This window comes from Buceros rhinoceros, unplaced genomic scaffold (genome assembly GCF_000710305.1).
Source record: "Buceros rhinoceros silvestris isolate BGI_N320 unplaced genomic scaffold, ASM71030v1 scaffold12386, whole genome shotgun sequence".
Classification (NCBI taxonomy): Eukaryota; Metazoa; Chordata; class Aves; order Bucerotiformes; family Bucerotidae; genus Buceros; species Buceros rhinoceros.
This window is the reverse complement of record NW_010417111.1, coordinates 111,505-126,259: the sequence shown is the minus strand read 5'-3', so window position 1 is coordinate 126,259 and position 14,755 is coordinate 111,505. Positions and strand designations below refer to the sequence as shown.

Sequence of the window (14,755 nt, the reverse complement as noted above, 5' to 3'; positions counted from 1 at the left end):
GGAATGAGATTCGGAAAGCATTGGGATCCTTGATCATGTTTTTACAGCGCAGCGGCAGTACCCAGAGACGATGTCACTGTTACATAGACCCAGTACGATGTTACTGACGGGTAGACTTTGAAGCCCTTTGGCAGGGCTTTGGAAATGCTGAGCTGTGACAGCACAAGAGGTTGACAGCTTTAAAATAGCTTCTCCTGGCAATGAAAGGATACATGTTCTTCCATGCTTCTTAATTGTAAAGAGCTCTCTACTGTTGTTTGACAATTTGCATTGCTTTTTAGTTCAGCAGAGCATCGCTGCTGGAAATGTTTGTGGCCCTGCAGGTCAGGACAGTCTTTGGCAGTGGGGCAGAGAGGGCAATGCTGGCCTGAGTGTTGGGCACTGCCGTGCCATGCTGGCCATGGCCCTGGAGCTGGAGCGGAGCAAGAGGAGCGGCTGCCAACTGGCAGGGGATGAGAGAGCCCCAGTCAGCTCTAATTTACACCCTGGGCTGGGCAGGGACTGGGGGAGGTAGCTGGTTCCCAGATAGCTTTTTTCTCTCCTGCAGCTCAGCAAGACAGGCAACCCGGCCCCAGGTTTCCCTCTGGACTCCTTGCTGGAATGGAAAAAGGTGATCTGTGGTCTTGACATTTAAAAATGCTATTTTATTTTATATGATTAAAAATGAGAAGGCACTGATACAGCCAGCTACAAAATGCCCCCACACAAAACACTTAACTCTGAACTTCCTACTGAAATGCAGAATGAGTGGGAATGTGCTGCCATTAGGATTACAGGGTCAGGTCATGCCGTGAGTGAGTCCTGCGATTGTATAAAACTGTTAGATTGCATTTTCTTTAAAGCTGTCCTGTACGGCATTTTGTTGTTGCTGCCGTTTGACCGCATGAATGTTATTTTTATTCAGCAGAAGATTGTCTGGCTCAGTGTGATAATGACTGCAAAGCTTACTGCTGTGATGGGACTACTCCCTACTGCTGTTCATATTATGCCTACATTGGGAATGTCCTTTCGTGAGTATATTTGCACTTTAGAAAAAACCTGATGTGCTGTGTTCATGGGCTTGGTGTAAACTCGGCTTGTGGGAAACTGTGTTTTGGCCATAAACAGGGTTTGGGGATTTTTTTTTTTGTTTCAGTTTGTTTTTTTCCTTGCTGGTAAAAAACATTGGTATTCCTCTAAAGTCTCATGTTGCATGTATTTTTGAAGCGTACCAGAAAACTTGGTATAATTGAGGGTTATGTCCTTAGCTTGTGTGCAATAATATAATTGGCGGAAGCAAGCTTTAGAGGTGGTGACAACTTTGTTTCAAGCTCTTTGGATGAAAAGGGCTGTCAATAGAAATCTTGTGGGTTTTGTTGAAAGGCTTTGTTACAATACCTGAGTAAAACCACTATTCAAATGACTTGGATTTCAGATTCATTTTGCTTTGAGTACTTCCCCCTCCCCCCCCCCCCTTTCTGTTAATTGACTTGTTTGCTTTTGTTAAATGGTGTTTTGGCTTTTGGTGGAATGTATTGAATAGATTCTAGATGAAGGTAATCTGACCCTTTAACGCTGCTGTATGAATAGCATGTTTCACAGTGCTTAAAAAAAAAAGACAGCAGGCGTAAGGACGTGGTTATGATTCTTTCCTATCTAGAAAAAAATACAGGAGTAGAGTGTTGATTAAAAACATTGGCTCTGGTGTGGCCATTTAGCTCTTCATTGGTGAGGAAGAGGAGGAACTTACGTGCTAGTGGACCTGACTGTGGTCTCTGGGCTTAATTTAAGTGACAACAATACAATCCGTAAGTATCGTATATATATTGTATATATACATTCATGTGTGAGGACAAACCTAAACAAAACACAAAATTTTGTTCCTTCAAGATACAGAGTCTTACCTTCTGTTTCATCAACCCCACCAGTAACTTCCTTAACCTTTAGCATGCAGTCTGTACCATGGTTTTGGTTTTTTGACTAAAACCAGAAAAGGGAAAAGAGGAACGTCATGTTTTGTGCTTGGGGAGGAGTGAGTGGGAAGGTGGTGGTTGTTTTTTCTAAAAAGGCTCTTCTGTTGCAGGTTTTGCTTGAGCCATCATACCTGGGGAACGTGCCAGCATTCCCTTCAGCATATTTTATAGCACTTTGAAGGAGTAGGCAGAGTGGTGGTATTTTAATACAGAATTGATCCACAGTTTTTAAAGCAGATCAGACACTTCCAGGGCCAAAATAAATGAAATGATGATGGAGTACCAGAAAACTTCACTTAAGACTGAGGTACTTAAGACTGATTACTGCTGGAGAATGACAAGTGATTTTTTTCTTTTCCCTACTCACCTGAGGGATGTCTGCTTTGATACTTTTTATTCCTCTCTCATTCCAAAATTGCTTTCCCATTTGCATGCCAGGAGGGAGGTGCTGGTTTTGAGTACCTTATTCCAGCTCACGTGGTTAGGAATGATGGACACAATATCACAGATTATCACATTAGAATAAGAATGAGGCTTCTCATACAGCAAGTGGATTTCATCTCCCACTTCCACTTGAACATCACTGGCATCTGTCTAGCCTAATGTCAGAGATGTGCTTTTGGAAGATTAGACAGGGGATTCTTTAGAGTGACTGCTGAAATGTTCAGACCATCCCTACGGCTCCAGGTTGACACCTAGTCTGTTGTATGTTTATTTAACAAATGTAAACAGCTATTGAATTAGAGCTGAGGGCGAGTGGCTCTGACACATGGGAAGGGTTTGTGTGTATCTGGATGGTTTTGAATACTGGAGGGCCTCCTACAATTGCTGTTTGCCACAACATGCCTCGAAGGAGACATTTGATTCTTCTAATTTTTTATGGTTAAGTACTCCAATTCATAGACTCCAAGACCAGTCAGGAGTCATTATACTCCTCTGACCTGACAATTTGCATGATTGAGCCATAGAAATTTTTTTCCCCTAAAAACTGTTATGGTGTGTCTTCTTCAAACACATGTAGTCTCATTTTGAAAACTTCAGGAATTAATGAGTTGACCATCTGTCCTAGTAAACTGTTCTATAGCTCATTCACTAACATTGGTGGGAAATTTTGCTGGGAAACCAAGGTTGAAATTCCTACTGTCAGCTCTTAACTTATCTGCGAGTTTGAAATGTGGCCCTAAATAGTCATCATGACAGCTCTCAACCTTATCGCTGAGCTGGGTGAACTCTGTCAGCCTCACATGTAAGATTTGCTTTGTTTTGCTTTGCCCTGCTTGGGGGTCAATTCTTTGGCCTTCCTTTGAGCTCCCTCTAGTATTTTCACTTCCTTCTTCAAGTGGGGCTAGCAGGCCTGAGCATAGGGTTTTGTCAGAAGCCTTGCTAAGATTATTTTTTCCTGTGTTTTTCTTTGAGTACCTGTTTTGAAGCAGGTATCTGTGATGATCACAGAAGACATAAATGAATTTAGCAATTTGTTCCATCTCTAAGTCCTTAAGTCATGGTCTTCAAAGCATGCCTTACTGCTTTAAGCCCGCAAACCGTTCTTCACTAAGGTTAATACCTTGCATTTAGTTACATTGCAAAAGATACTATGATTTTAACTATGGCTCCATAAGAATAACCTTTCCTTTTCATTACTTAGCACTATATTTTTTTTATATGTGAGCTTTTCCCACCCAATTTTGTGCTGCCTTATTCCCAAATTACAAACTGATGAAATTGCATTAGAAGAGACACGATCCTCAGAATTTGGAAATGGCCAGTACCAATCTCTCTGCTTAGGTCTTTCTGTTAAGACCTGTGTATCTTTTAAAGAATCATTTCTAATCCAACAAACTTTGTTTTCTGATAATTCCACATAATGCTGTCCTTTAAGTATCCTTCTTTTACCCTGTCATCATTTTCAATCTTACTGTCTACACCAAACAATGGACTTGATCTGTGTGGGTGCTTTCAGAATTGCCTTTTTGCTGTGCAGTCGGTTCTTTTTTGAACAATTTTCTGTTTTGTTCCTCGCCTCTCTTCTATTTCTAGACCCATGTGCCAGCAGTTGTGCTAACAGACTATTAACACCAGGCAATAATCTATATACTGATTCTAAAACAAGGTCACTGTGACTAGATCCTGATCACTGATTGATACTTAAGTTGCTTGTAGCTTGTAGGTGATATTTAACTCTCTTCACTCATTAAAGTGAAGTCAACATTAAGATATTCCATGTAGGGTTTTAGAATTTTCTATTTTAAGAAAACATCATCTTTTTAGGACACCAGGGAGGTTGTTTTCATCAGTTAGATAAGGCTTTCAGCAAACATCCTCCAGGCTGTGTGCATCTGTGATTGGCCTGTTTTTCTTTCCACACATGAAGAACAGATGCATTTATCAACTCACTCTAGTATTGGGATTTCAGGGCCTGTAAGAGATGTTCCAGTAACTCCATCTTTAGTTGGACCTTAGGTATAATCTGTAAGCATTCAGGGTCTGTAATTGACTCGTCTGTAATGCCATGAGCTGTAATCTCTAATGTAAAGTAACACATTCTTCCTCCTCCTCTCCTCACTTCATGGTGCCCTTGCAGAGCAAGTTGTTACAGCATTAATGTTCCAGCTATATTTCCCTTCCTACTAGTTTTCAATAGCCACAGCCTGTCCTTATTTCCTCTGATGCATATGCATTTCCTCCTGTTTATTTGCTCAGCATCTAGTGCTTAATAGCCCTTCTAAAAATGTTAGTTTCTTGGACGAATTACAGATTTATGTTTGGACTTGCGCAATGTAATGGAGCTGCGTCTGTGGGATGAAAGAAGAGGTGCAGGGATGCTCGAGTGCACAGGCTGTTTCTCCTGCCCACCTTTTCATTCCCCACTAGAAGAAATTTTGGAGGCACCCTTCCCAGCCTTCAGCATCATCCCAGCCCTTTGAGTCAAGAAACTTGAATTGCCCTTCTCCTCCTCAGAAGCTAGTTTCTAAGCTATGAAATCATTTGTGACTGATCTTTTATAAGTTTCCTTGTGCTACGTCTGCTTCTGCAGCTTGCTACCAGGCTAGGGACTGTGAGGACTTCAGCATGTTTGCTCCGTGACACATGCTTGAGGTTTGCCCACAGAACAACTGTATCTCCCTAACTAACCAACCAACCGGCAACATTTTGCCTTCTATCACTCAGAGGGGTTGGAGACATCTGGTTATTGCCTTCAGTTCCAACCTCAAACCCCAGAGCTCTCAGAGATGGGAGTCGATATGAAAGGAATTTTTTCTACAGAACCCAAATTTTCATGTGAGTTTCTGTATTTGCTGCTGAGAGGCACCAGATTGTCTGGCTCTAATGCTTATCCTGGTGGCTCTTGGATTTTCTGTGGTCTCATTTCCACCTTTGTCTTTTCCACTGCATTGCACCTTGTTTATCATCACCCACAGGTGACTTTTGAGCCGCGGGGCAGTCTCTGGGCAGAGATTCCAGTAGTTGCATGCTGTCAGGAGTGGTTCTGAATACTTCCTTTTCTCTTTCACAGCACTTCAGGGCCAGCAGTTGTGAGTTGATGTGAAATAACACCCCTTTCCAGGTAAATAATGGAGAACAAATAGTCCAGCTGTTCTTTCAAATGAATAGTGCTGGACAAGTTGAATTTTCAGTGGAAATGAAGGAACCGACACCCAGATTTGGCCCAAAGTGTTAAAAAAATTCACTGATAAAATACTTGGAGCTGGTGAAAGGTCCGTATTTTCCTGGGTAAGTCGTTAAGGTTAGTAAGCTGCGATGTTGGCTTAGGCAGAAGAAAGCTTAGATGCGGTGATGCTACATTACGTTGCGAAGTGTATGAAGTGTCTTGGTAAATGTCTTCAGAATTACGTAAAGGCAACTTTTATTTAGAAAAACAAAACAAGTTAAAACAAAACATGCGATTCCAAGGACTTAAAAAATAAATAGAGGAAAAAGTAAATCTTTATAGAGAACTGTGATCTTACTGCAAGCAGTGGATGGTGATTTGCAAGAGAGTGGATGGAAAAATCTTACCAGAGTTAATGAGGAAGCAACAGCCTGTTCAGTGACTGCTGAAATATCAGGTGTTATTTATATGAACTTAATGTTATGTTGGAGGGGGTGATTTTTTTGGGTGGGTTTTTTGTTTTGTTTTAAGTCTAGAGGTTGCACAATGAGGCCAGGAAGGAAGGAAGGGAGGCAGACAGAGAGAATGGGAGGAAAAGAGGCAGAGAATACGTTTAGCATAAAAATGGTATGCGTGCCTCAGCCTGCCAAACTGAAGAAAAAGCCGTGTTTCGTGTATCTAAGCGTGGCATTTGATGGGAAGTGCTTTATATCCAGTAGCACTTTTGAGGAAGGCAGCTGACCTCAGAGAATGCCATTTTTGTTCATGAAAGGAAGAATGTCTTTTAAGCTGATTCACTTGACATGATAACATGGGGTGGAGGGTGGGTGTGACGGAGGACTGCGCCGAAAGACACAGTTAACATTTTAAGAGATAGAAATATAGAGATGTAGCCTCTGGAGTTCATAGTGAATTAAAAAAAAAATTAGGAAACTTGGCATTCACTGTAGATACCAAATAATTAAAATTAGACACTTTCAAGCATCCCACAGTAAATATGTGAAGCAGCATATGGGTTGGGGATGGTTCTATGTCTGCACTTCAGTTTTATGGAACTCTGTTTAAAATAAAATTGTGTTCCTCTTCGTCAATGTAATGTTCAAATTTTCCTGTGATTGAAGCACTTTGGAACAATACGTAAAACTGCAATTTACCTGGCAGTTGCCATTTCATGCCTCTGGCTCTGTGACTTCTGATATGATGCCAGAGGTGTGCCAAAGGCTTGGTTCAATAACTGCTTTTTCCATTTGGCTTGAGTTATGACTTCTGACCAGGAGAGTCTTCCCAAATGAGCACATGGAGCAGAACCTTAGGATGCTTGTGCTGAGTGCTGGAGGCTGGCTGTAAACTTGTCATTGGTAAGGGCAAGTCTGTGATAATTAATCTAAAACCATTTCCCTTTCATTCTGTTTAAGAGGTGAATAGCAGTTCAGCCTTTTAATTCTTGGTCTTCAACATCTGGAGCACTTGTGGAAGCATGCCATCCGTGCTTCTGCCTGGGAAAACCTCCGCGAGAGAGGTATCCAACTCTTTCTGTGTAGGGGGTTGATTAACCGCAGCTTAGATCTAGGACCACATTTTCATTGTAAGATCTGCTGGAGAGAAAAACTGGTATTCGAAATGTGACCTTTGCAAAATGTTTGAACATACAGTTGTTTTTTGTTCCATGACTGTTGTCCCAGACCATATCCTTTAGTGGAGAATGTGCAATCAGATTTACGACCAGAGCAGTATCTGCTCCTGATGATGACTGCAAAGGAAACCCTTGTCAGCAGTAGAATTAAAACACGGGGTGCCTCTTCTTTAGCCCTTTGTTTCATTTCTGACCCTGTGTTGTGACAAGCAGCTCAAAACGGGAAAAAAGCGTTTTGCTTGCCAAACAGCAGCTCTCAGAAGAGCTTCCGCTTCAAGCCTCCCACCTTTTCTTGGGGGGGGATGTGTCTGACTAACTGTTTTGAAATGTTTGGGACTAATGGAACCGGGTTCTTTTGTTTGATCATTTTGGAAAGTTTAGGGGGGTTTATTTTAATGGGTAGCCATAAGAACTAGAGTACTTTTTTTAGTAAAAACTGGAAGTCTTTGTAAACATGGAGTTTAATTGTTCGTAAGAAGAAAGGCTAGCATGGTTTTGTGCTAAAACTTGAGTTGTTGACATCCCTGTGGATCATCTGTTTTTCATCATTTGGATGATTGTTAGAATTTGGCCTGAAAATGAAACCATTAAGGTATAAATCACTGAAATGCTCTCTGTGGCTTACAGAAAACTCTAAGGAGGTAAAATAAACATTCGTAAGGAATTCAGTGAAATTAGCTTGCTTGTACTGCACTGTTTATTTTGAAAAGATTTTTCAGTGAAAAGGAGAGATAATTTTGTGTTTATCACTTGCAGCGGTCTGTTTTGGAAGCCTGCAGGATTTTCCCATAAGGTTTGGTCATGTGAAAAGTAAATGTTTTCTTAACACTTAGTAAAACTGACGTAAAGACTGAGCCTGGGATTATGTTAATCACTAGAGGACTGTCCTTTCTTCACAGGAATGTTACCTTCTATCTATTATTTTGTACCCCCTCACACACCTTTCCCTTTTTCGAGTGGAAGAAATGTCCACTTCTGAATTTGGTAAGAATCTGTAACTTTGTTCAGTCATCTGTACATCCAGAGCTTTCGAGAGAATTCAGATTGTCTGCTAGGCGCCACTTCAGCAAAGTAGCTAAATGCGTTTGTAACTTCAAGGTGGTGAGTAAATGCAACGGATAGAGTCGTCATCCTGTTGAAATCAATAAGCTAATTACTTCAGTGGGGATTTCGTGCAGTTGGTTCTAATGGGACAAGTTGTGAGTTGAAGTACCTTGTTGAATCCAAGTGTTAGAAAAAACCATTTTTTTTTCTTTCTTTCTTTTTAATCACTATGGTACCTTCCATGTTCACTGCCGCTTCATGCTCCCTTGCTCTCAGTTCAAGTGCTGCTTGATAAGATGTGTCACTTCTGGAGGGTCAGGAGATTCATAGGACAAATCCCACCTCACCTGACTGATCCCCTTCCTGCACATCCAATGCATACATGCCTCCTCTACCACCAGCTGGAGAATTTCTGCTTTATTGACTAATTCTGTGATTTCACTGAGCTCATGGGATTCTCAGAGAATTAGTCTGATGCATTCTGTACTGGTTGCTCTGTAGTAAATAATACTGCACCAACTCAGAGCAGGGTTATTAATGATGATACTTCTGGGTCAAAAGCTGTGCAAGAGGGCCATTTGATGCTGCACAGGGTGTAATTGCGGCCAGTCCAAATAAAACTTGTAGCACTAATTCAATATTTGAACAATATTGTCCTAGAAACATAAACTCTCCTTCTATAATGCTTCTCTTTAAGGGATAGAAACAAAGTCAGCTTCTATAAGTGAATTATTAAAAATTAAAAGAAATTAATTATTAATTCGCAGGGCAGCCACAAGTTCCTTTGAGAATTGTAACATCTAGATAGAAATTCCACAATTAATATAATCTTTAGAAATTCAGTGAAGTTTTTTCAATGATTTTCCTCTGTTGAAAAAACGCTGTGACATTTACTTCAGAATCACTTATGCTATCATAAAACCCTTTTTGTTTTTTCCCCTCAGTAATTAATTTTTTTTTTTTAAATACTAGATTTCTCCTGGGACTTATTCCATACATAAGTATTTACACAGGGTGGAGAGGCACTAATACCACAAACTGGGCAGGCATGTTTCATCATCATGTCTCCCTCTGTTGGCTCATCCACACAGATAAGAGATTTTTACTGCTATCATTAAATGGCGTTATTCCTTTTGCTCACAAGGGAGGCTTGGTTTAATGCTGGATGTTCCAGCTTCTCTCTCTTTATTGAGGCCTGTGGTACAGTTTGGCACAAGCACAAGAGCTACTAAGGATCTGCAGCTATTGTTGAAACATCTGTTCATCCGCCAAGATGCAGTGAACCTATTTTAGGTGCCTTGTGGACTTGTTACACTGCTGTTGAAGCATAAAGGGACTCTGCAAGCTATCTCTGTTCCAGTCCTTCATTCAGTCCATGGTCAAGATGATCTAATGAAGGTATAATTAGGGTACTGCTGTCCTGTAGCTATTTCCATCTGCTGAGCTGCCCATAGGGCACCAGTGTTAGTAAACTAGGAACATGTACATAAAATGTAGTCCCGAATGTGTGTGCTTATGCTATCACATTAACTGGTCTCTGGTACTATGTACTGCTTATTCTTGTGCACGTGACTTTCTCCTTCCAACAGCAGGGTGAGAGAGGGCCTGGATGTAAGCAGTGTCCCTTTGCCTTCTCCTTCCCTCCCCTCACCACTGATGCTCCCTCCTCATCCCTAGTAAAAGAAACAGAATAGAAATAATCATTTAGAACAAGAGGAAAGCAGTTAGCCTTGGAGTGTGGCATGCCCCTCCATGGTGAGAGAGGCAGCTTCACCAGCAGCTGCCATGCACTTAAGAGAAAAGAGCCTCTCAGGAACAGTTTGTAGTTCTTTGGTTAAGGTAACATAAACTGGAGACAACAGGAAGGTTGTCAAGGAGGCGGCAGGGGCCTGCAGCTGCTCCCTATTATCTTTCCTACATGAGGTGTGTGTGTATATACACGTATATGTGTGTGTGTATGTATATACACAATTATTATAAGGTATTTTCTTCTGAAATTCTATTTTGCTATTTTCTCACAACACTAAAACCTTCTGTACTACTACTGGCTGGCGTTATGATCCTATTCTGGTACCTGTATTGTTGAAACACCACACTGGTGGTGTCTGTCAGCACCCCTTGGCATTTGGAATTCAAGACGCTGTGGAGCCTGCAAGAGCCCTTTGCCAAGAGCGCTCCGGACTGGCTGGCCTCTGAGATTTTTGCTGTGGTGGTGAACAGGGAGGAGCGCTGTTATATGTAATACTGTTCTGGTATCACGATGCCTCTGCAGTAGAAGTAGAAATATTCTGATAGCAGACTTAGGAAAATTCAGAAATCGAAGACAAGCAGCGGAGAAACCCATAATTAATTACTTATATATAAGTAGCACTTATAATATGATGGTGTTTAAATGGTACATGACAGCAGCTCTTAATTCTTTTGTTTGGATCAAATCCTTAAAGTCCCTGAGCTTTTGGGCCTCCCCTCATCTGCTGCTTTGGAAATGTAAACCAAGAGGAGAGAAAATAAGTGGCTAGCATAAATTTAACACTTACTTTTCATTGTTGGGAGTGAAGCAACTCTAACAGTATTTTGTACAAGACCTCGTTGAAATACATCTCTTGGAATCCTTGAGATTCTCCTGGAAGAGTAACAAGAATTTCATTAGGGCAATATTTTGTATAAAGAATACAACAAATGATCTTTGCTTTCCAGTTGTGTAATATGTTGAAATTTCCAAGGGTTTCAAAACTCTTATCGTTGTCAGTTGTTTCAGTCTCACCAGCACAATAACCTGTCAGGCAAGGCAAGAGTGTCTGGGCATCGTGGCCTGTCTGCCATACACGTAGCTTGTACTCCTGCTGGTGATGGTTCCTCAGTTCTAAAAGCAGTATAAACTACCACAGAGAAAGATTAATTATTTGAGTTCTGAGCAGAATTGTGATTACATGGAGCCAAAGTTTAATGTCTGAATATAGACATTGAATATGCCATGGAAAAGCATATTCAGGTGAAAACCTCTTGGGAGGGAGAATGGCCTTGCGTGTGAGGAGTCCTTGTGTGCCATATCCACCACAAAAGTGCTCTCAGCAGTCACTGAAAAGCCTCGGTGTTAATCTAAATCTAAGTAATTAGTAACCTTCCTGTAAAACTCTTTTGTCAGAGCATCTCGTGCAAACACTGCTTTCTTTTAGGATAACAGTTATTTCTGTCTGCCTCCGCTCTGGGGCACAGCTTCTCCAGCGCTGCAGTGTGTCGACCACTTGCTATGCTGCATGGCCCAGTCCTCAAAGACCTTGGAGAGGCTGTGTTCGATGATAGCTAATATATTTACATGGCTGAAAGCTAATATTGTTTGTTCAGTCCATGGTGGTAACCCTGTGTTTGGCTTGGAAATAGATGGCCTATTTGCATAAAACTGAAATTATGAAAACAGATGACAGGATCGCCAGTCTGCTTAACTTGCATTGCTTTCCTCCAGTACCTTCTTGCAGGGATAACTTGATGTTAAATTCTAGTGGAGAGTGAAACAATCAAGGGGATGGATGAAAAGGTGTGGCACTCATTCTCCGTTTTCAAAAGCATTTAAAATTGTCTGAAGTAAAGCACAACGCATCTTTGTTCCTGAGCTTTCGTGATTGTTGAACAAAACTTAATGATTGAATTTATCGTATTTCCAGAAATGTAATAAAATGTCAGCTTGACAATAATGCTTTCAAAATTGCTATGTGACAGGGGTGCTGTGAACATGATGGCATGTCTGCTGTATGTTTTGAATAATATGCTATTTTAAGATAACGTGCTGAGATTAGGAGAGAAGCTATGGCATTTAACATCTGTATTTGTTCAGCTGATGTTGTCACTATCTTTTAACATAATTTATTTTGCATTAAAATTCTGTATTAGGAGGAGAAGTTTTTCTTGCTTGCTCCTCACACCCCTCCCCAGGCATCCTTTCTTCAGAAATAGGAGAGGATGAAATGATATCTATGGTGTGGCTGCCTGTGCTAGCCGGGGATAGACTTGGTGACCTAGGAAGGTATTTTCCTATTAGCCACAGAAGTAAGAATTTGTTCTGGTTTGGGCCTTGACTGATGAAACATTTTGAAGCTCTCAGCAAGCAGGTAGGTACAGGGTCTCTCTCCTGGATTCCTCTGCAGTTGCAGTCTGATAGCAGCTGCTTACAAGCTGACCTCCAGGCTGGCATCTGCACAGCAGATGGTGATCAGTATTGTTTATCCAGCTTGGACAGTCACCTCTGCATGTGAACTGGCCCGTGCACTGCTAGGAAAACAGCCCTGGTTTACATCACTCCAATTTAGCAAGTCACTACATCACGCCAAAGCAATTTTGGTTTTGAGCTGTGGATCATTCTTTAAAGGAGGGAGGATCTTTTTATACCTCCTATGAGGGAGGTTTTTTCCTACGTATCTGTAAGTAGTTACTCAGAGGGATGCCCCAGTAGGCACCTTAAGAGCCCTGCAATCCCCTTCTCAGGACTGAGAAGCCTTGCCAGAGGATCCCACCTGGGCATGTGGGCGGTGGGAGGCTGCAGGGAGGCTGTTGTGATTGCCAGCCCAGGGCTTCTCCGTGGGCTTTGTGCTGAGTGTCAGGTAGATCAGCAGATACTTTAGGATTCCAGAAAAATAACACCTGTAGTTTATCTCCATGTCATTTGAAATCTGTCAGGTACAGGTACAGTTAGGTACCTTTGAGACATCATCATTTAAGTTTCTGTATACTTCTGGTTTATTTTCCTTCCAGAGATTTGTTGACATCACGGAGCTACTTGCAATCCCAAATAACCCAATGAATTCACAACAGCTAGGTTAGACTCTCATTAAAGGCTGGGTTATTTCTGCTCTGAAGAAGCTGCGTTACTTGCAAGTTCACGTTGCTTAAAGTGTGGCAAGGTTGCTCCCCAGGGTGTTTTGCTGGCTCATCCAGAAAATTACCAGGACTCCTTCTGACGAGCTTCCAGCTGCACAGACTGCATGGGGGAGAGCAGGGCTGTGACAAAGATAGAAAACTGCTGCTTGATACTCCCTTGCTGTGCCTCGTCGTGTACTGGGGTTTGAAGGAGAATGTTCACAGTGTTTGTGCTCCATGACTGAAGGGCAGACTGCACCTCGGTAGCTAGGAGCTTCTTCCCTAACCATGTTCACTTGGCAGAGGCCTGAGCCTGTTACCTGTCCCAGGTGGACACCTGCATTTCATCCTCCCTGTCACACCGGTGTGCCATGCTCTGGGGAGGGTACAGTTTCAAGTGCATTGGTCCGGCTTGGTGCTCAGTCTCTGCCTGGTGAGAAAGGGTTGGCTGGAGGGGCCTCAGAAGAGGCTGGAACCTTGACTGGGGCAATACAGAGACCTCGTGGGTGGTGAGGACATGCTTTCACTGCATAGGTGCCCTCTTGCACCTTCCTGCTAGGCTCCCAAGGCCACCCCCCCAGGATACAGCCCTTGGCATTGAGGGAATTGGCTGATATTAAAGCAATTACTACTCTGTGATACTGGCAACTGGAAAGCAAGGTTCCGGTTAGCAGCTTTTGTTTAAATCTGAAGGAGCTATGACTCAAGTCAGCATTTGCAATTTGGCTTCGTTATGTGTCAGTAATTTAATGTATGTTGCAGTTGATGATAGGGCTTTGTAATGAGATGGCATTTTTCTAGGCTGAATACTTGCTGTGCTCACAGAAAACACTGGATGTGTGGATATGCGAAACAAGTCAGCTGATTTATTACTGTTATCTGTCACTTGCGTTGAATAGTTTTAATAACTGCCAGAACTAACAGCTCCTTCATAACCACCAGTAGCACTGCTATAGCTGTTGCTATATTTTTATCACTTCTTTTTTTTTCAACTTGTGTCAGGAGGTATAAACTGTCAATTAACTGGGCAAAATCCTCCAGTCACTTTATTTATACTGACATGCACTGGCTGAAAATATGGTCCAGCACCAGAAGAGCTATGAAATTTTGCTGCAAAACTGGCAAAGAAAATCTTCCTGGCCGTCTAAGGATTCCCTGTGCTCCAGTGGCCACATTCAAGTGCAAGAAGTACATTCTTCCTTAGTTTGGTCAACAAAATCCTCATATGGGCTTTTCAAGAGCAACACAAGCTCTTGAAGTCCAGGTGCCCGTGCTGTAAAACAGGGATTGGAAGTTTCTGCCCCTGTAAACTCAAACCTTTAGCTTTGGATTTTGTGCTCTGCCTTATGAAGTTGCTTGAGGCTGAACTTCACACCTGCTCCTGTTTAGTAGCAAAGTGTTTCCAGTCCTGTTTTATTCTTGTGGTTTTAACTGCCTTTGCCTCAGAGAACAGCCAGCTGATATTACGTGTTGTCTCTGTCCCACCTGCCTGGCCTGCTGGTGAACTTAGAAAGCCACACAAAAGCCTCAGCCCCAGGCTGAGCTCCTCTCATCAGGTGTTTACTCTTCTGTTATGGCAGCTCCAACCAGGCCCAGGAGCCAAAATAAAAACAGTTTGGGCTAGAAAGGGCAGCTTGTCCACCACAGGACCATAAGGGTTCAGAG

At 42.1% G+C, this 14,755-nt stretch overlaps 1 protein-coding gene across 1 annotated transcript in view; it reads left to right on the top strand.

The window, feature by feature from the left end:
• Positions 1 to 904: 904 nt before the first annotated feature.
• The window catches only part of CYYR1 (cysteine/tyrosine-rich 1), a gene marked incomplete at its 5' end in the record, with an annotated part of 52,510 nt that continues 38,659 nt past the window's right edge, over positions 905 to 14,755 (top strand). The window contains one exon of the mRNA XM_010138079.1: positions 905 to 1,010. Within this exon, the coding sequence (XP_010136381.1) occupies positions 905 to 1,010 (106 nt within the window). The remainder of the gene's footprint in view (positions 1,011 to 14,755) is intronic.